The sequence below is a fragment of the Cheilinus undulatus genome, linkage group 4 (genome assembly GCF_018320785.1).
Source record: "Cheilinus undulatus linkage group 4, ASM1832078v1, whole genome shotgun sequence".
In the NCBI taxonomy this organism is placed as follows: Eukaryota; Metazoa; Chordata; class Actinopteri; order Labriformes; family Labridae; genus Cheilinus; species Cheilinus undulatus.
In genome coordinates, this window is record NC_054868.1 from 22098662 (window position 1) to 22119400 (window position 20739).

General features: G+C 40.3%; 1 protein-coding gene across 1 annotated transcript; it reads left to right on the forward strand.

Moving 5' to 3' along the window:
- The first annotated feature begins 1042 nt into the window (after positions 1–1042).
- LOC121508704 (bifunctional UDP-N-acetylglucosamine 2-epimerase/N-acetylmannosamine kinase-like) lies at positions 1043–17960 on the forward strand. The gene is made up of 13 exons (XM_041785729.1): positions 1043–1108; positions 1256–1404; positions 1508–1754; positions 3676–3883; positions 3975–4127; positions 4259–4471; positions 7228–7315; positions 14078–14288; positions 14614–14743; positions 14826–15047; positions 16468–16650; positions 16873–16989; positions 17339–17960. The coding sequence occupies exons 1-13, from the start codon at positions 1076–1078 to the stop codon at positions 17572–17574; spliced, it is 2190 nt and encodes a 729-aa protein (XP_041641663.1). The 5' UTR covers positions 1043–1075; the 3' UTR covers positions 17575–17960.
- The last annotated feature ends 2779 nt before the right edge of the window (positions 17961–20739 follow it).

The window sequence follows — 20739 nt, forward strand, 5'->3', positions numbered from 1 at the left end:
CAAGATGAACAGAGATGAATAAATACACCGCTAAATGTGGCGAGGGATAAGTCCATCATCGTCAAAGCCATTTAGTAACTCAGTAATTAAACACTTACCAAACAGATACATCCTGCTCTATCCTTCACTGCTGCTGGTTTTCTTCCCCCTCTCTCTCCAAACTATCAAGGTCAGACTCCGGGTCTAACACGTACGGACGTATATCAAAATTCGCCATATTTTACTCAGTCTACAGTTTACAAGTACTAGCATAGCATCAAAGCCACATTGGAGGGGGCAGGCACAAAACATTTGAGTCCTGCCACCGGCCAGCCTCCGGAAAATTGGCCAATTGGAGGAAAGCAGGTCAGTGGAGGGGGGTGGGGTGTTAAAGAGACAGCAGCAAAAACGAAGCGTTTCGGACAGAGGTTTTTCAGGACGCCAGTGTGAGAAACATGAGGAGTTTTTTGAGCTGTAAACCGTGTGAAGCTACTACATGGGTATCAAGGAGAGGCATAATACCCCCTCTTTAACGCTATTATTTAATCTTCAAGCCGCTTCTGAGTGCTTGTTTCTGTTTGAATTCTTCAGGGTTATTTTCCCTGCAGGAAGTGACTCATGCCCCAAGATTCTCATCCCTAAAAAAATTCCATAAAATGTGAGGCCTTGTTTTATAAAGACATCCTTTTTCCATGCTCAAGACAATAAAACACAATCCAATATATTTCATTTAACTGCAAAATCTGAGTTCAGCCACTAGACCAGATATGGCTTCTTTGTGAGTGGAGAAAAGAGGTGTCAATGAAAAGTGGAGTATGCTCTACCCAGCTAATTTTGTCCTGCTGTGTGACTAGAGTGAGTGACTTGCCTTGTCATGCAAAGCACTGCAGCATGTTTTTCCACCCATGGAAGACTATGTGAGCATGTGATGATGAATTACAATACAAACCATTTTTAGTGTACCTTTGTTGTGCAACAGAACCTGAATGTTTGAAAGGCCCAAGTGTAACCTGTGGATGGATTAATACTGTATCTAACTCTTTTTTCTTTTTTTTAGGAGCTCTACTGTTGGAGAATACAGAGAAGCAGAGACAATATGGAGAGGAAAAACATGGATGAGCAGAATAAGGTATAAATTTGTGTCTTAAACACTTAAATCAAATCACAGGGTTATTTAGAGATGGTTATTTTTCTAGAAGACTTTTCTATGTGTTAGCTAAAAAAATCAAGCCAGCTAATGATCTCTTTGTGTTTGTGATGCCTGTCTTTGTTAAAGTGTCAAAGAAAGTTGAGAGTTTGTGTGGCAACATGCAACAGAGCAGACTACTCCAAGCTGGCCCCCATAATGTTTGGAATTAAATCGCACCCTGATGAGTTTGACCTGAATGTTGTGGTGCTCGGCTCTCATCTCATTGATGATTACGGGTAAGACCAGCTGAAACAACAGAAACCTTCAAGAAGCTTTAGCAACACAGTGAAGCTGAGATTTTGTCAAATATCTCGTCTTTCTCTTATTTACTTTCTGCAGAAACACTTTTCGTATGATCGAGCAGGATGACTTTGACATCAGCTCCAAGCTTCACACCATTGTAAGAGGAGAAGATGAGGCAGCCATGGTGGAGAGTGTTGGTCTGGCTCTCGTAAAGCTTCCTGATGTCCTACAGAGGTTGCACCCTGACATCCTGGTTGTCCACGGTGACCGTTTTGATGCACTGGCTCTAGCCACTGCTGCAGCACTGATGAACATCAGAATAGTTCACCTGGAGGGAGGCGAGGTAAGGAGGCACCACTAATAAAGATACTGTGAAATGATACTGTGGCTCCTTTTTTGGAGTCAGAAAATACGGAGTAGAACCCACCTTGCTGTGTCTGAAGTTCTGCTTCTTCAATGGCCCTCTTCCCCTAGAGGTTGGCTATTTCCTTCACCAGGCTATGAAATAATCATGTAACATTACTAGATGGAGATGTTTTAAGGCTAAATGCAAAGCTGGAACTACATTCCAGGCATGGCTGCTGCACTGTGTTTACTCAAGAAATAGTTCTGAGTATCTGCCTCATGCGTCGTAATGTTACATAATTATATGTTATTATTTCATAGCATGGTGAACGTGCAGGTCACAACTTGTCCACGAGAGCGTTTTAGAGTTGTTGGATTGTGTATTTGATGAGTTTGATGAGGGAAAGCCGGAATACCGTCTGCTTACATTGAGTTGGCACAGCAGGTCCGAACTCGGCAGCGGCCGATCTAAAAACAGCTTGCACCGACAACTGAAGGTAACGAACGTATTACTAAGACTATAGGGATTATGGCAATGGACAAATTTGCCAAAATGTTGAAGTATCCCTTTAAAACTGGGGGCTGTTGTTGGAACTGAAGATTGTACTCTTGGAAAAGTGTGGCCATGATCCACGGATCCAGCTGAGGTTCTGCTAGGAGAAGAGTCAGATAGCCAGTCCCAGGGCTTCAGGGCCTACCCCCCTGGCCCTTTGAGCAAAACCCCAGCCCTCTACCCTTCTGGGTCTGGACTGCAGACCTTGGTGAGGCTCGGCAGTGCTGTTCATGTCACCCAAGGGATTTCATGACCTGTTGGTTGCCACTAGGGTGAACAGGCAGCTGAGGATGACCAGTGCCATGACCCTGGTGGAGGCCACTGTCTCAATACAGGCACAGATCCTTGAAGGCTAACAAACAGCTGGTTTGGCTGGATCCCATTTTCCAAGGCCTGTGGTGCTGCCGGCCCACACAACTCCCCTAGCACTACAGGGAGAGTGCAAAGAGCCCTCTGGCCTGGCTCTAGAAGGGAATTGAGCCAACTATACCTGCCAACAAGTCAGGGTTAATGTGGACATTAACCTTCTAAGCTCTCTTGGTATCACGGCAAACACTTGCAAAGATGCATCACTCAGACTCTGGATAGCTTCATCCATGCTAGAGGACTACAGGGACTGGGACAAGGCCCTGGTGGGAAAGTGAGTTACCAATTCGCCCCATGCAGCCTGCATGGGGTGTATTGTTAACTTACAACATTTCACCAGGAAATCATTGGTATTGTGGCACTGCAGTCTCTGGCAGGAAGTGTTAATTCTTTGCCAGTAACTATGAAGATCCTCAATGTAAGGCTGGGAAGGTGGAACAGAGAAGCTATCCTGTGGAGGTGCCGATCAGAGGAATGCATTGGCTAACACGCTTGTGATGGGGCTCATCCAAGCCCAAGTGCACCAATGCAATATGCATCACTGGCTTAACTGAGGCTGGGGCAGCCTCGGAGCCAGCACCAGGTTCACTTGCCATCCGCTAGGAACAGGGTTCAGAGGTGTTAATGGAGGCTTCTACGCCCCCTTAAACAGGCCTGTCCTCACAAAACTGGCTACGGGAAGCCTTGGTAGACAAGGCATCCTCATCCCTGTGTTGTTTCGGAGGGGTCCTAGCTGATTGCCTCCCGCCTGAATCGCCTCCTGCATACAACATTAAAAACCACACATACAGTCAAAACACAGAAATTACAATATGTAGAGCAGACTGATGCAAATAGTACGGATTTCTACTTTAATTCTTCTTAAATGTAACTGATCACTTGTACAGTCATTTTAGTCAGAGTCATGTGGGTTAGACTTTCTGGTGTGCAAAAAATTTGACTTGTTGGAAAATAAGAGGAAACAATGAAGGGCTTTTTTTCCTTGCACGTTTTCTTCCAGGTGAGTGGTACAATTGACGACTCGATCCGCCACGCCATCAGTAAACTGGCCCATTACCATGTCTGCTGCACACGCACTGCAGAGCAGCACCTTATCGCCATGTGTGAGGACCACTCTCGCATCCTGTTGGCTGGCTGCCCTTCATATGACAAGCTGCTGTCCACTTTTCATCGTGATGAATACATGGATGTGATCAACACCTGGCTGCGTACGTGTGGACAGAGTCATTGGACACAAATATAATGTGAGACATCATAGTCAGAGGTTAGTTGACTGTGGGACATTCATTCATGTTGCAGGTGGCGGTGCGCAGGATCATGACTACATAGTGGCTCTGCAGCACCCAGTTACCACTGACATCCAGAGATCCATCAAGATCTATGGTCTGATGCTGGACGCTGTGATCTCCTTCAACAAAAAGACCCTCATCCTTTTCCCCAACATAGATGCTGGTTAGTCCTACTGTCTTTTAGTTAATGTTTATTCCTTTGAACCACAAGTAGGATATTTTTAAAAAAGTAGATGGTTGTTTTTTTTGCATTGTCATTAATGCACCTGTGTTGTACCCCTTCTTACTAAACAGGAAGTAAGGAGATGGTGCGTGTGATGCGAAAGAAGGGCATCGAGCAGCACCCCAATTTTCGAGCAGTGAAGCACATTCCCTTTGAACAGTTCATGCAGCTGGTGTGCCACGCTGGCTGCATGATCGGAAACAGCAGCTGTGGGGTACGAGAGGCCGGGGCCTTTGGCACACCTGTCATCAACCTGGGATCAAGACAAACTGGCAGAGAAACAGGTAGGCGGGACAGAAAACTGAATTATAGTTTTGGAAGCGCCATTAAGATCAATATCAATCACGTGCTGAGGCTTGGTGGAGTACTGCAAATTTGTTTACACATCTGGTTACAGAACATTGTAAGCATTATAAAGACTGGGACAGGTTCTGAAACAATTTTGAAGAGTTGCTAACATTTTCTGACATGATCAGCTTTCTGACAATGACTCTGTATAAAAGAAATAAACTGGATAAACAGAAAGGTCATGCTGATCAAAATGTGGGAGTATGAGTATGTATTAGAGTGAGAGTGCAGAAGAGGAATTGGGGTCAATCTTGGACTGGGCCTAAGATGTTTTTGCACTTGCAGGGCCATTTCCAAACAGTAATCAATCAAGGTTATTTTAAATAGCATAGTAATCTATCATTTACCCATCAGCTGTAATCTGTATAAAAAAGTTGTATTTGTCCTTGTTGAGAATGCTCAGACTACACAGTTTTTTTCATTCACGATGGCACCATGTCAGACTATGCAAAGAAAATCTTGTCCTGTCTTGGCTGACAGACTAGGCACTGCCAATGTGATCATGACCAGTCATTGTATGCCATCGTCACCACTATCTTCACGACTTGGAGGTCGGTCAAAGAGTGTCAATCTTAGCTATAACAGTAGAGCTCTATCTGATGCCAGCAGTATTTTACTCTGAAATGAAGAAAACAACAAATAAGAGCCAGTGTTAATTTTGTCGACTAAAACTATGACTAAAAATGTTTGCTGACAGCTTTTTTTTTCCATGACAAAGACTAGACTAAAACTAACAAAAATAGATCTGTGATGACTAAAACTGACAAAAACTAAAATAAGTTTTCATCAAGATGACTAAAACTAGACTAAAATGTAATGTAATTTTCTTTACACATTCAAGATCCGTGATATTTCTCCACTGTGGGTAAATCTGTCAAAAAACAATGCATCTGTAGCTATTCTGCTTCTCAGCTGTAGAAAGCAGGGACCCCCAGGTTTGGCTGGGTGCCGAGAACACAATACCATGATTTAGTACCAGATTTAGGCAAGAGAATAAATGCTTGGACTAAAAGTAAAGACTAAAACATGAGGACTTTTTATGGACTAAAACTAGACTAAAATGTTAAGAGTTTTCGTCAAGTAAAACTAGACTAAAACTAAAAAGGATAGAAATGACTAAAATGTGACTAAAACTAAAATGCATTTCATTTAAAGACTAAAACTAAGACTAAAATTAAAAATAGCTGCCAAAATTAACCCTGACAAGAGCCAGTCTCAGTTATGGGCTTGTGTACCCAATTTATCAACTAATGATGCAAAGAATATTCTAACAAATTAGTCTTGTTGAATCATGGGGTGTCGATGAGTTGTGACAATGCAGTGAGGTCAAAATCTGGCTGAATGTGTATATTCTGAGCCCTTTAGGTGATCACAGAAGAATACATTCTTGCTGTGACCTTACTGGGCTTGACCACACCCAGAAACATGACTGTAAACAAATACGCTTTATTTTCTATATTGTACATTTTTTTCTATCCAAGCATTATGATTAAGGATTCACTACTGTGTCTATAAAAAGGATTGATGTTTAACACTTGAGTTGATTTTATAAATTGTTCACTACTGTTGTAGACTACAGTAGAGATGGCAGCATTCGATGACTGACCCGACCTTACAACAGTCTACGTGATCTGAAACAGCGTATTTTTGGGCCAACATGTCCTAAACCCCTTTGACTGTTGCATTGGGCTGTAAATGTGCTAAAATTGTGAAGTCTGAGACAGGCTTTATAGCAAAGTGAAGGCCAGAGATGGATGCAACATGGTTCAGAGAAACACAAAAACATACCACATAACAGCCCTTGGGAGTAACCTGTATAGGAAATCAGTATCATACAAATTTTTCATGTGTCATCTAGAAGGACAGCTTTTGGATAGTGAATTGAGCTTGCCAAAATGTTTGTAGCTCAAATATGTCTAGCAAACTCAAGGGTCGTTGAGATATCAGACCAAACACCAAGGACAAAATGGAGATATTTTGGGCAGGCCATCCTTGGCAGGGTGATAAGGCATGATTCGGGCATCATGACCAGGCAGGGGTTCAGTGGGTGAAGTAGAAAAATGTGAATAATAGGGCCAAGTACAGGGAAAGAAAGTATACAAAACAAATCCAGTGTAGTGGTGCTAGTCATCGCTGCTTCTTGTTTCTTTCCTGGTCTGTTTGCTTTTGCTCAGTTTTTTATGGGGCCTTTGTTTTGGTTAACAAAAGTCCTCAGTAAAAGCAAAGTCATGTTTTTAACTTGAAAACTGTAAAAGAAAAAAAAGTGGAGAAGAGAGTGAGAGAGACAGAATAGAATCCTCCTGTTTTATCCTGAGTATAGAGTCTCTAAGAGAATCCTGCTGAAGAGCAAACACAGTTGATGAAATTAAGGTTAATTCATTTGCAAAGTTTTAACCCTTAATGTGACTCTTGCAGTCAATCTACTTTGACTGGATTTGAAACAATTTATAAAACAAAATCTGTGTTAATGCTGAACATTACTTCTCAAAATGATCTATAATTTTATAATTCATTGCATTTAGCTGAAATCTTGAAATGAGTAAGAAAACATCGATGCCAAAGTGTCAAGTTAATTTGCTTAAAAAAAAATAAACATAGACTTTTAACAACAAGGCAGACATTATTCTATTTAGTGAAGAACCCTCAAGTCATACTTATTAACAACTTTATGATGTTTTTCCCTCTCCGTCAGGTGAAAATGTTCTTCATGTCAGAGATGCCGACACTCAGGATAAAATCTACCACGCTCTGAAGCTGCAGTTTGGAAAGAGATACCCTTGGTAAGACCTGCATGCTATCTGCCTGTCTCTCATACAGTGCTGTATGGTGCCCAAACAGGTTTGATCCCCCAGAGTCCAGTTTGGTTGTGTTCATTACACGTTGCACACGTCCTTTGCCCTGGCATGGGTGGAAGAGGTGGGCATTGGTATGGTTGCTAATGCACAGGGGTGCAACATGGATAAAAGTATGATTGATGCGACTGTTCTTCTCGACAATCACCAAAGAGTGTAAGAGCTCTGCATCTGATCGAAACAACTCAAAAATAAACCAGAGTCTGTAAAGCTGCAGTCATGTCATTTGTGTTGTTCTACAATGTGCTGATTTTGTGACCAGGCTTCATGTAAGCTAATACTTTGTCCTAAAAGCATGCAAATGTCAGACATCCCATTGAATTGTACAGCATTGCAGGCTTGCTATCCACACCGGATCCATTAAATATTTAATTCTCTGCCCTATTAATTTAAGTTTTAAAATGATCACATTTAGTGCTTTTATTTTGAAAGTGGAGAAACAGACATTTGGACATATATTGAGGAGCATTTGCTGGTTTTGAGCCAAATGGTTTGTCCTCAGGGTTGATACAAGTGAGAAGACAAAACATTTTACATATGGATATAATTAATGCACAGCTATCTCCACTTTGTACAACAAGCTAACAAGCGCTACAGAGGGAGGGAAGTTAAAAAAAAAAACACAAATAAAAAAACCCAAAAACCTATCTAGATAAATCGTGCCATCCGGATAGAGTGAATTTGATTGTGGTTGGATGAGAAGTATAAACACAATACCATTCCGACACAATATTGGTTTGTATGTGATCCATCGCACCTGTGCACAACACAAATCACGTCACACTCCAACAAGGAAATAGCAGACGTATGTAGCCTAGTACAAAGATGTCCGTGGCAGAGACTCAAGAGAACTCAAGCGAAATGTCCCAACCAAGCACCAGTGAGGAGGTTGGTAGCCAGGAAGACCAATACTTATAGGCAACTAATCATGTCTTCCACTCCATGAAACACGTTAATGCTCAGTAGTACACATATATGGTTCTTGAACGTATTTGCATTGTACTGAAATGCGTTCATTTTCTTCAATTGGCATAAATGCGTCTGAAACAGGTGCATCCCAAATTGTTCAACATTAACGTTTTAATATAACATTACAGTCATTATGGCCTTTAGAAAAATGTTTTTTTGGGGAGGTGGGGTAGTGCACTATAGGCCCCATGTGGCGCTAACTAAGCTTTTGTCCTTAATGGCATTTTTCCCCCTTACATTACTTTCACTTTTATACTTTAAGTAGTTTTGGAACCTGCACTTTTACACTTTTACTTGAGTAAAAAGCTTGAGTTGATACTTCAACTTCTACAGAAGTCTTTTTTTTAGCCTGACCTGACAGATAGCCTATTTCTCAGATCCATTGCACAGGATATGTCTCACATCCATCTGGACAACCAGCTCGAAAAATTTTGGAGGGTGATTGTAGGAATGCTCTGTCCTGTTCACTAAGGCCCGTTTCAGACTGGGAACGTAGCGCGCGCGTCTCGACCGCGACACGCTTGGATTTTCAGTTTGATTGTGTAACAAGTGGGCCGCAATGGATAACATTCTCAGTTAGGTTCGCTACTGGAGCTCGTGAGAGTGCCAAAAACATAAACAGACACCATGTTATATTTCACACTTGCTGCCGGCTTTAGTTAATAACACAAACAACAACAAACAAATTCAAACATTCAAATATCTTGGTTGGTAAAGGTGCACCTTTTTTTTTTTATATCAATTTACAACCTTTCATAATCAAGTTGAATTCAAATCTGCTTCACAAATAATCTTTTGTGATATTTTCATCACATAGCACCGGTTTCCAGTGTAAAGAAAGGAGTAATCATGTCCATCATATATGAATATTAAATGAAAATCAAAAAATAAATAAATAAATAAATAAATATTTGAGTCTCTATCTCTCTTAAAGTTCAAGCTCCAAAACACGATGTATGGACGGCTTAGGTGCGCAAAGAGGAAAAGCAGTGATTCAGATTCTGGCCTACCACACTGTCCAGTGAAATAGGTGATGAGGTCCAGGTTCCAAATCCTTCAGGAAGCTTGCCATCAAAGTAGATCCAATGTAGAATAACTCAAACCACATCAATAAAAAACCTGACCGATCTCTGCGAGTGGGTTAGGGTCATTAATTAGGATGGTGCCTACCATCTGTGGGGTTCCTTTATTCTGCATGCGTCGGAAGCAAGGTATGTTCTTGGAATGTCGTCGCCTTTCTTTTGGCACTCTTTCTATCGGTACTTATCTACTTTATTTACTTTGTTTTCCACACACACACATGCTCAGGTACTCTGCCGTGTCTCTGTCCGTCTCCGCTCTCGTTCAGAAAAGGACTTCCGTTAGGGCAGGCCTTCCTAATAATACAAGAAACGTTCTGATTGGTTTAGAGGCGGAATCACTCAAAATCTTGCCTAAACCCGATTGGAGGACAACTCTTTTATGAGAACTAAGGCAGAGCGAGCATTAGTGAGAAATTAGGTTACAAAATAAATATCTGATGCTTTTCCACAGGAAAATAAGGCTAAATAAAGTAAATAAATAACATAGAATTAATTAATCTTCCATTCCTAGAATGGGTTTTGCTTTACTCTCTGTAAGCTATATTTTATGTGCGTTACAATTGCATGTTAACAAGTCAGGGCTTTCAAACTGCCTGCATGTGCACCGCATCTCGCGTGGCTGGTACACCCGGCTCAGGCATGGAAACATAGTTTACAATGTGTTTCTTGATAACCCTGAGGAAGGCTACAAGCTTAAATGTGCCTGTTTTATAAAGTTGTTCCCTAAAGTGCAACTATTAGTGAAGCTTTATGTCCCCACGCTGGTTGAATATGCCACAGGAAAGATAAACACCTATGAATGCTTTTCTGGTTTGTGCTTTTCAAATTAAAAGCCTGGTTTAGTATTTCTGTAGATTAACTCCATTCACTTGTACAGAATGCTTTTATTTTGAATAGTTCCCGACAAACTTCCTCAATACACTGAATCAATAAGCTTGTAGGGGGGTTTATTCAGGTAAAACTCGTGAAGAAGGACAGGGCTTTGAGAGCAGGAAAATGCGGCTGACACACAGCAAACTCGCGCCCTGTGTGAAAGCCGCACCGGCAGGAGCTGGAGCTGACATGCGCGACACACGCAAGCAGGAAAACGCGCTCCCAGTCTGAAACGGGCGTAAGAGCAGCGAAGTGTATGACATAGTGGGCATAGGCAGCTTCAGAGTGTTTTGTTTCTTTACTATTATGGGAGCCAGTCAGTGAAACCAACTCATGCCATAGCTCAGTGGTCCTCAAATGGCAGCCCGCGGGCCACTTCCAGCCTGCCAGCAGGTGTCATCTGGCCCGCGAAACATTTAAGATAAAAAGATGGAAATTTAAAAAAAAATGTTAATTGTGATTTTTTTTACCCTCTTTGGTGTTTAAAATACAAATTTTCATTCTTTTATCATTATTTTTCTATAGTTATAGCAAGGAAAGGTCATACTACTATGCAATAAATGAGTTAGATATGGTACATTAAGCTCTCTTTAGAGCAGGGAGGAGCATCTTAAAAAGACGCACCGTGCGTCACAGCAGACTGCTTCATCACCTCAACTCTGCAAACATGCTGCCCAAAAAGAGGCTGATACAGACTGCATGACTTTTAAGATTGAAGGAGAGGGATTTATTGTCTAATTTAATACTGATTATTTTGTTGAAGATGAAGAATTTAACCACCGTGCGCAGCTGCACGGACTCGCATTGAGTCCAGCCCTTCCTGCACTTCTGACAAGTTTTCTGCATCTCAGGCCTTAACAAATGTCAGAGGTTTTTGCCTTGTAAAACAAAACTTATATCCCTGGGGGGGAGGGGGTAAAAACAGCTGCTCTCAGGATAGCAAACACTTTCCCTGCATAATTGTCCGTCGGCTCCAAACACAGACATTGTATCTCGCTTTGGTGATTCAGTTCAATGTCAGCCTGATTTAATCCCTCATTATAAAGAATCTGTAATGCCAAACTACTATCAACTACATTATTTAAATGTACATTTATTTATTTAATTTTATGTCAACAAGATGTGCAATTATGGTCTTGATCATTAACGTTTAAACGGGACATAGTTTATAAATCCTATGTGTATTTGACTCCAGGTCTTGTCAAAAATGGTAAAAAATTACTCTCATAATAAAACAAATTGTTTATAACTGAAAATGTATTCCTAACTTGGACACAGGCTGTCCTATGACATGAGAGATCTGCATTTTTGGTCTTGGTGCAGCGCTCACAGACATATTTACGCACGGAGATGCGCCACTTCATGACGCGTGCAGGGATGTCAGGGGGATTCAGAGAGATCGGACATGCATAAGAATGTCTGCTGTGGCTCAGGCATGTGCTTATAAGTCAAGTTTTCACTCAGTAGGTGAGGTGAGGACTCTCCTTCTGGACTCTGCACTCATCCTAGGTCGGGTGAAATAATCTGAGGGTCTAATCAGATATTGTGGACAACAGGTTGCCATTTAAAAGCCATAAACAGTCATGCTGCATGAATGTTTCTAATGAATATTCCAGTCTAGTAAATTTTGCATCAGTGGGTCTTAAAAATGTTAAAAATGCAAAAAAAAAAATGCCACCTGATACAAGGACAGCATGGCTGACCTGTATAGATTACTTGCAAATAAATCCTTTGTCTAAAGTGTAGCTAATTAAGCCATACTCTGTGTGAGGGTGTGTATATATATACAGTGCTTAACAAATTTATTAGACCACCCTAACCCTAACCAATGTAAGGTTTTTGCTACAGCTGCCCTAAATTAACAGCATTGGTAATTACCAAAATCAGTTTTTATGTTTCTGCAATGGTTAATACACCAATATGTAGAAGCTTTTTAACCCAAATGATATTTTTAATGCTAAAATATAATTATTATTGTTATCCATGAATTTTCAAATTTACTGATTTAAAAAAATTGAAAAATATTAAAGCACATTGTTATTTCTTGATTAATATATCAAATGATAGTTATTTACTTGCATTCCTGAACAGAAAAATGAGTTTCAGTGGTTGAATGTTATGCTTGATTTATTTCTGACTTCACAGAGAAGCCCAGTGAGCCGGCTCAAATTTGGATGAATTCACTTTAAAATCCCTCATTCCTGTTCAAATTGGTAAAACGTGGAGAGCTCACTGAAAATGAAAGAGTCCGCATTATATATATATATATATGAACATCCAAGAAATCATGTCTGGCCCTCGGCTTTCTGTCCTAAAAAAATATTGGCCCCCAGGAAAAACCAGTTGAGGACCCCTGCCATAGCTGTTGTGAGAAGAGCAAGAACAGCTTGTCTACTGTGAAAAGCTTTCAGTGCAGTTATTTAATCTTGTCATAAAGAACTATGGTCCAGTTCTGATTCCGCTATACTCTACAGTGAGCTGACCGCTTTAGCAGTGATTGTGTACTGGCTTGCAGTAGAACTGAACCCCAACATTGCATCCCTGGTCTGTGGTCTGGTCCATTCTGGGTACAGATTTTTTCTGGATGGATCTGCTTGATGGCTGACATAGACTCTGGCCAATCCATAGGCTTCACAAATTCAGTGTTGCCTTGACCGGATTTGAGATATATGTGATACATCAGACTAAGGAGGAGGGCGATCACGCTTCAGCACAATATGGAGTTTTGGGCCGATAGTGTGAATGTGCCCTCAGTCTTTATCCTTCAGTGTTTCCTCTCTACTTCTTCTGTATTTTTATATCGAGACATAACAGATTGAGACTTTAATGAGTAACAGATAAATATTGGTAGAAATTAAGGTTAAATACAATTAACTACTGTGACTAGATTATGCAAAAAGTCATAGACAATATTCCTGGTCAGCTGGTTTATCAAGGTATGATGCAGGTAGGGATGAAATGGTTACCGGTTCTAATAAAATCCCCCATGGTTATCATACCGTATATGAACTTTATCATTAAAACAGTTATCGCTAACAGTCATGTAATATCACAGTAAATAATGTCCAGACAGCATGTAACATAGGTTTGTTTACTGAGGTGAATAGGGGAAAAATCCCTCAGGTTGACTTAGATTTAAAGAAAAACTTTTAAAGACAGAAGACATCGCTGTCTCTTTTTTCCACTCTTTCTTCCATAACATAGTACCAAAGTTGCTAAGCAGAAAGCTAGCAGTTGGCATAATCTCAAACCACATGAGTGAATCCAGCATTTATGACTGTCACCTTAAGGAAGGACAAAACTCAGACTGTGGGAGTAGTATGCACTCACTGGCTTTAGCTGCTCCTCATCTCCTTAGAAAGGCTATGAAACTCTGGAGGAAGGTCTGTTAGTTAAAAATATTAATCCAGTGATGAATTTTGTGTTAAAATCAGCAGAATAGACATTAACTAGGAGATTTAATGATCTGACCAGCGTTGGGTTGAAAGTATGGCTTGTTTTCTCTGGTAACTTGGGTACTTTATTGTCCTATTAACATTTTCCCACATTTCCCGACCTATTTACTTCTCTGGGTGCAGAGAAAGGGGAATAATTTCCTTTTGTATTGCTTATTTAAAGTTGTAACATAATCCACAGATCAAATTCACCAACTGTTGACACAAGAAAGAATGTTGACGACCTTATGTTTGGCACGTTTACTTTTGCTGAAATATGATAGGAGCAGCATAAATGATTTTAACAAGGGTGTTTTTGTGTTTGTCATCAGCTCTAACGTTTATGGTGATGGCAGCGCGGTGCCTCGTATTCTAAAGTTTTTGCGAACCATTGACCTGGATGAGCCCCTCCAGAAGACTTTCTGTTTCCCCCCAGTGAAAGAATCCATCTCTCAGGACATCGATCACATCCTGGAAACACAGACGGCTCTGGCTGTTGACCTGGGAGGAACCAACCTCAGAGTGGCTATCATCTGCCAGATGGTAATCTCAACAGACTGAAATCATTTATCATCAAACTTTTTCTCTATTTTTATGAGCAAGTATTTTTCTGCATGCTGGCTGCCCTGATAGCAATGACATTACATTTTGAAGCTGGTGTCAATAAAGCTGTGAGCACATTCATCTTAACATATGTCATTATCAATTAATTTAGTCTATAATGCCTTTCGAATGACAGTTCTCTTGCTTCCTTGTTAATAATTTTTTTTTCTTGGAAATATGAGAATGAAATATCAAAGCTGCTCTTCTTCTTCATCCCTCCACTTCTGGGTCTCTTTTTCCCATCACTTCCTCCATCTCTGTTCAGGGAAAGATCATAAAGAAGTACACTCAACCCAATCCAAAGACATGCAAGGCCAGGATGGAGCTCTTAATAAAGCTTTGTCAGGATGCATTACAAGATGCTGCCCACCTCAACTGTCGGTTACTTGGTGTTGGTATGAATGAACACACTCTCCCACTGACACTCTCAAACACATCATGAACTATTTTTCTAAAGATTCATCTTGTACTTCTCAGGAGTGTCCACAGGTGGGCGTGTGAACCCACAGAAGGGTGTTGTCCTTCACTCCACAAAGCTGATTGAGGAGTGGTTCTCGGTGGACCTGAGAACACCTATCTCTGAAGCTCTGTGCCTTCCCGTTTGGGTCGAAAACGACGGCAACTGTGCTGCTCTGGCTGAGAAGAAATTTGGTCATGGCAAGGGAGTGGAGAACTTTGTGACTGTCATCACAGGAACAGGTGAGGACTTCAACCTTCCACTCATAGAGTCAGTCATTATCAACTTAAAGTTAAAATGTCTTAACCCAAACATCAACAGTATCTTTTAGTGATGTCCTCTCTTTGTCGTCTGATGTTGTCATTTACCCTGGACTTGTTTTAATGACTGTAACAGCTGTAAAAGTTAAAGGGTATGAGATCAAGTTTGCGACAAACTTTGCGTCTTGTGTCCTGAAACTGTGATCATAATTTTAACTTAACTGGAAGTCATTGATTGTCATGACTTGAAGATTATCTAAGTCAGTGATTCTCAGTGGTGGGTTAGGACCCCCTTCGGGGTTGCGAGACACTGAGAGGGGGTCCCCAGATGCCTTAAAAAAATCCAAATATTTAAAAATTATTCCAGTTGTATATTTGAACCATGTTATACTGTAATATGCACAAGATAAATTAATTTGGAATCATTTATCCACCAGTTGCCACTGAAAACCAATTTTGCCTTATTTTAACCCATTTTTATCACTTTTCTGACCCACCTTTAGCCCCTTTGAACCCATTTTTATCCCCATCCCACTCTCTTTTAAACCCAGTTCTTCCATCTTTAAGCCACCTGTGTCACCTTTAAACCCTTTCCACCACTTTTCAGCCTGTTTTTGCCACTTTCCATTTGTCGTTGCCTCTGTTGACCTGATATTGCCACAATTAAAATTTTTCACCACTTGGACATCTTGCCCATTATAACTGCATTTCACTAATTCTTATGGCCATTTTTTTCCAATTTAACCCATATTCAACCTATTTTTCAGCCTCTTTTAATCCACTTTTTAATCCTATTTCACCACCTTTTCCACCCACTTTGCCACTTTTAATCCCATTTCAACTCCTTTTCTGACCATTTCTGCCGATTTCAAACCATTATTGCCAGTGGCAACCCTTTCTACCACTTCTTAAGCAAGTTTTTGCCACTTCTACCCCATTTATGCTACTTTTAAAGTCCAAATTCACCATCTTTTCCACCAATATTTTCCATTTTAAACCCATTTTAATGCTGTTTCTAAAATAAGTGATTTAAGTTTTTAAGAAGGCTATATACAACAGCAAATTGAATAAAAAAATATTTGTCGCTTTGATAAGAGTGGTTATTAATGGGTAAAAGTTAAATATTTTTACAGCTTAATTTTACAATGGACCATGACTTTTCTTACCTCCATGGGACCCCACTTTGGCTTTGCCTCAGAAAGCTCTCCGCTTTATGTCCCCTTATGGACGACCCTGTCTGCACATGACTATTGTTGAATGTTCATGGCTGTGTTCATCCACCTTCAGGTACAGTTGGTGCCCCAGTCACTGGCCCCTTTTTTTCTGTGTGGGGCTTTCATGGGCTGTAAAAGTTAAGAATCCCTGATCTAAGTAACTGTACATCATGTTTTTGTGTTTGCAGGTATTGGAGGAGGGATCATCCATCAGAGTGAGCTGGTCCATGGCAGTACCTTCTGTGCTGCAGAGCTGGGTCACATTGTGGTTTCAATGGATGGCCCAGAGTGTTCATGTGGCAGCAGGGGGTGTGTAGAAGCCTACGCATCTGGCATGGCTTTGCAGAGAGAGGCCAAAAAGCTGCACGATGGTGAAATATTTTTTTTCTTGTCAGAGCTGTTTTTGACTAAACATTTTAACAGAGTAGTAGAAAAAATCTAGTCATTATCTACAGTAGTGTGATGTTGCTGCTATAACTAGATATACAGTATAACTGCTTACAGTGAGGAAAGATATAGGCATATTATAAAATGTAAATCATTTATAACTGAGGTGTTGTTTGAAATGTCTGTCTTTTATCTTTGTCTCTCAGAGGAGCTGCTGAAGGTTGAGGGACTAGATATGCAGCTGGCTGAGCCAATCACTGCTGCACACCTCTTCGCTGCCGCTAAGCAGGGGAACTCTAGTGCCGTGGCTGTTATCAACAAAGGTAAGAGCATCACAAACATAAACATGGTACATATTTACACATGAAAAATGTCTAAAGTTTGATCCACATAAAGTGTTTAAGTAAGTCACTTTAAAAGAATGATTTTAGCCTGTATGAGTGGGACAATCAATATGCATGAGTCGTTTGGTATCCCAATTTAATGTGGTGCATCTCATCATCAGTAGCTGATGTCACTACTGTTATTGATCCTCCTCTGTCTTCATGTCCTTTGCTCACTTCTCCCTTTTAATTCCTTGCTGGGAGGAGTTAAGATGGACATGACACAAAGGAGGGATGCGAGGAAATACAAAAATGAACTGAAAAAGAACTTTTGTTTTTCCTTCTGCAGCCTCTACAGCACTTGGAACAGGTATGGTGAACCTCCTCCATTTACTGAACCCCTCTCTGCTGATTCTTTCCGGGGTGTTGGCCTCTTACTACCAGTCTCCAGTGCAGAAAATTATCTCAAAAAAAGCCCTCGCCTCTGCCCAGAACATCAAAGTTGTTGCATCACACTTGGAGGAGCCGGCTTTACTTGGAGCAGCAAGCATGGTGTTAGATTATGCAACAAGGAGGATATACTGAAGGATGTGATGAAGTTCAAGCAGGAGGACTGTTGTATTTTCATACATATTTAACCAGCCATATCTAGACAAAACCTCTATGAAACAGTCATCTTCCTTCTGCCAATTTTTAAACTGGCTCTCCTCTCTGTGGTGGTCAGTTCAGCATGGATCTGTGTGACACACCTCCACCAACATACAATGCTGCAAAGGCACAAACCCTGCTGCCAGTGGCTCAGGACCACTTCAAGAAAATCATCATCTGTTAACACAGTTTGCAGAAGTTGCTGCAAAAAATTAGGATATTGCATAAGATCATTAAAAAAGGACATTTCGGTTTAAAATATCCTTTTTTAAATGATCTTATGTAGCCTAATATTCTAATTTTTTGAGACACTGAATTTTGGGTTTTCCTTTCTGTAAGCCATAATCATCAAAATTTCAAGAAATAAAGGCTTGAAATATATCACTCTATGTGTAACAAGTCTATATATGGGGTTCACTTTCAGAAAAGAATGACAAAAAATATTGAACTTTTTCATAATATTCTAATTTTTTGAGATGTCTCTGTATATGCAAAAGAAGTCGATGAAATGCTGCACTGAGAAAGATCTGGATAATCTGAGGAGAACAAATCATGACTACAGTTGCATAAAGTACATAATACCATAACTGGAGAATACAGAGAAACTGCTTTTAGCTGAAAATACCCTTAAATGTTGCAGCACTGATGATAAAGAATGTGAGTATTGTCAGTTTCAGTTTAAATGAAATGAAACAATCTGTGAGAATAAAAAGAAATGGCGGATTTTGATCTTGATAGAGATTTTGAGATTGTGAGGATAATCACTTATTGGTCCAGGGCTGTACTTTATTAGCAAGACTTGACTCACTCACATTTCCTCCGCCTTTCACGGCGTGAAATAGTGCTGTTCCATTATATTACAATAATGTGGGAATGTAATGTAACTAGTAGTGTAAGTAGTTACTTTTAGCTGTAAGTAGCTGTAATGTAATGCATTAGTTTTTAATAAAATTATGTGTAATGGAGTACTTTAAGTAACTACAACCCCAATTCCAAAAAATGTGGGGCACTGTGTAAAATGTAAATAAAACAATGCAATGACTGTCAAATCTCATAACTCATGTTATTCCCAATAGATCATAAACAACAATTCAGATGTTGAAACTGAGACATTTTATCATATTATGAAAAATATTAGCTCATTTTGAATTTGATCATAGTAACACATCTCAGAAAAGTAGGGACGGGGCAACAAAAGGCTGGAAAAGGGGAAGTAATGAAAAAGGAGCATTTTAGAGGCAGCGTCTCTCAGAAGTAAAGATGGGCAGAAGTTCACCAATCTGCAAACAAACTGTCTAAAAATTGTTGAACAACTTCAGAAAATGTTCCTCAAGGTAAAAATTGTGAAGACTTTGATATCCCACAATCTATAGTACATACAGTCATCCAACGATTAAGAGAATCTGGAGAAATTTCTGTGAGCAAAGGACAAGGCTGAAGGTCAATATTGGATACTTGTGATTTTCAGTCTTTCAGGCAGCACTGCATTAAAAGCAGGAATGATTCTGTACTGGAAATTATTGCATGGGCTCAGGAACACTTCCAGAAATCCCCGTGTTAACACAGTTCCCCGTGACACCTACAAATGAAAGTTTAAGCCTGATCGTGCAAAGAAGAAGCCATATGTGAACACGATCCAGAAACATATTCTGCTTAATTCTTTTAACAGACCAGAGTGTTTTCTTTTTTGCCTGACAGTTTCGACTGCTCACTTGCAGTCTTCCTCAGAGTGGTCACGTGATGTTGCTGTGACGTGTCTCGTCAGCTGATTTATACAGGTTTTGGCGCTGTCTTCCTACCAGTAGGGGCAGGATGACAGCGCCATCTGCAGTCTGACCTCTTCAGGACCGCATCCCAAGTGTGTGAGAGCAAAAAAGCCCCCCTACTGGTAGGAAGACAGCGCCAAAACCTGTATAAATCAGCTGACGAGACACGTCACAGCAACATCACGTGACCACTCTGAGGAAGACCGCAAGTGAACAGTCGTAACTGTCAGGTAAAAAAAACTCTCTGGTCTATTAAAAGAATTAAGCAGAATAAGTTACTGGTGGACCAAATGAACCTCATTGGACGATCCAGAAACAATACCACAAAAAACACTCAAGTCGCCCCAGTCAAAATCAACTGATGTTAACTTAAAAAAAGGAAACATTCTACATCCATATGACTGCTGGGGGATTCATGTTGTAATAGAAACGACATGGTAAACCTCTAAAGCAGTGAGTCTCAACTGATGGGTTGGAACCTAAAAGTGGGTCGCAAAGCTATTTTCACTGTTTTCAGCTGTTTCAACTTTGTACCTAAAAAAAAAAAAGGCAGCAAAAGTATTTGAAGTACTGAGGACAAACTTCTATACATTACTTCTTTCTGAAGCAGAGGCAAATCTGACTGCTTTCTCAGTATTTCAACTCATTTATCTCATTTTCTCAGGATCACAAAGTTGCTTTTCCGTTATAATGAGGTTACTCCACAAGATCTCTCTTACATGCTATCATGGGAAAACGGAGTGTAAAATGTACTCGTTTTGTGCTGACTTTTTTCCAGTCATATATTTGGATCCATCCAAGATTGGAACTGCAACATTTTTCATTAAATAAATATACATTGTTGATTTGATTTTAAATTTAGGTCACAATTTGTCATCAAAGAGACTGTGGTGGGTCCTAAGGCTAAACCCCCCCCCCCCCCCACCACTGATCTAAAGCCCTTTCTTTTAACAATTAAAAAGTCCTATATTTTGTGGAATGGGCATGTAGACCTTAAAAACTCATTTTATTGCATGTTGGCCAACCTGAAATTGAACTGAAAATAAAAGTGTGATTCTTGCTGTGCTTCATAACCTATGCCCGTTCATTTGCTGACACAAAGACAATTTTGATAATTAATGTCAGATAGCTAATGATCTGCAGAGTCATGGTAATTCTTGAAAGCATTTTGAAGGCAACTCAAGAAAGGCTGGTCCAGACCTTTCACCAATACAAAACATTTAGCACATCATAAAACAAAAAATCAGGCATAAAAGACCAAGGACTGTTGAGCAGCTGGAATCATACATCGGGCAAGAACGGGACAACATTCCTCTCCCAAAATTCCAGCAACTGG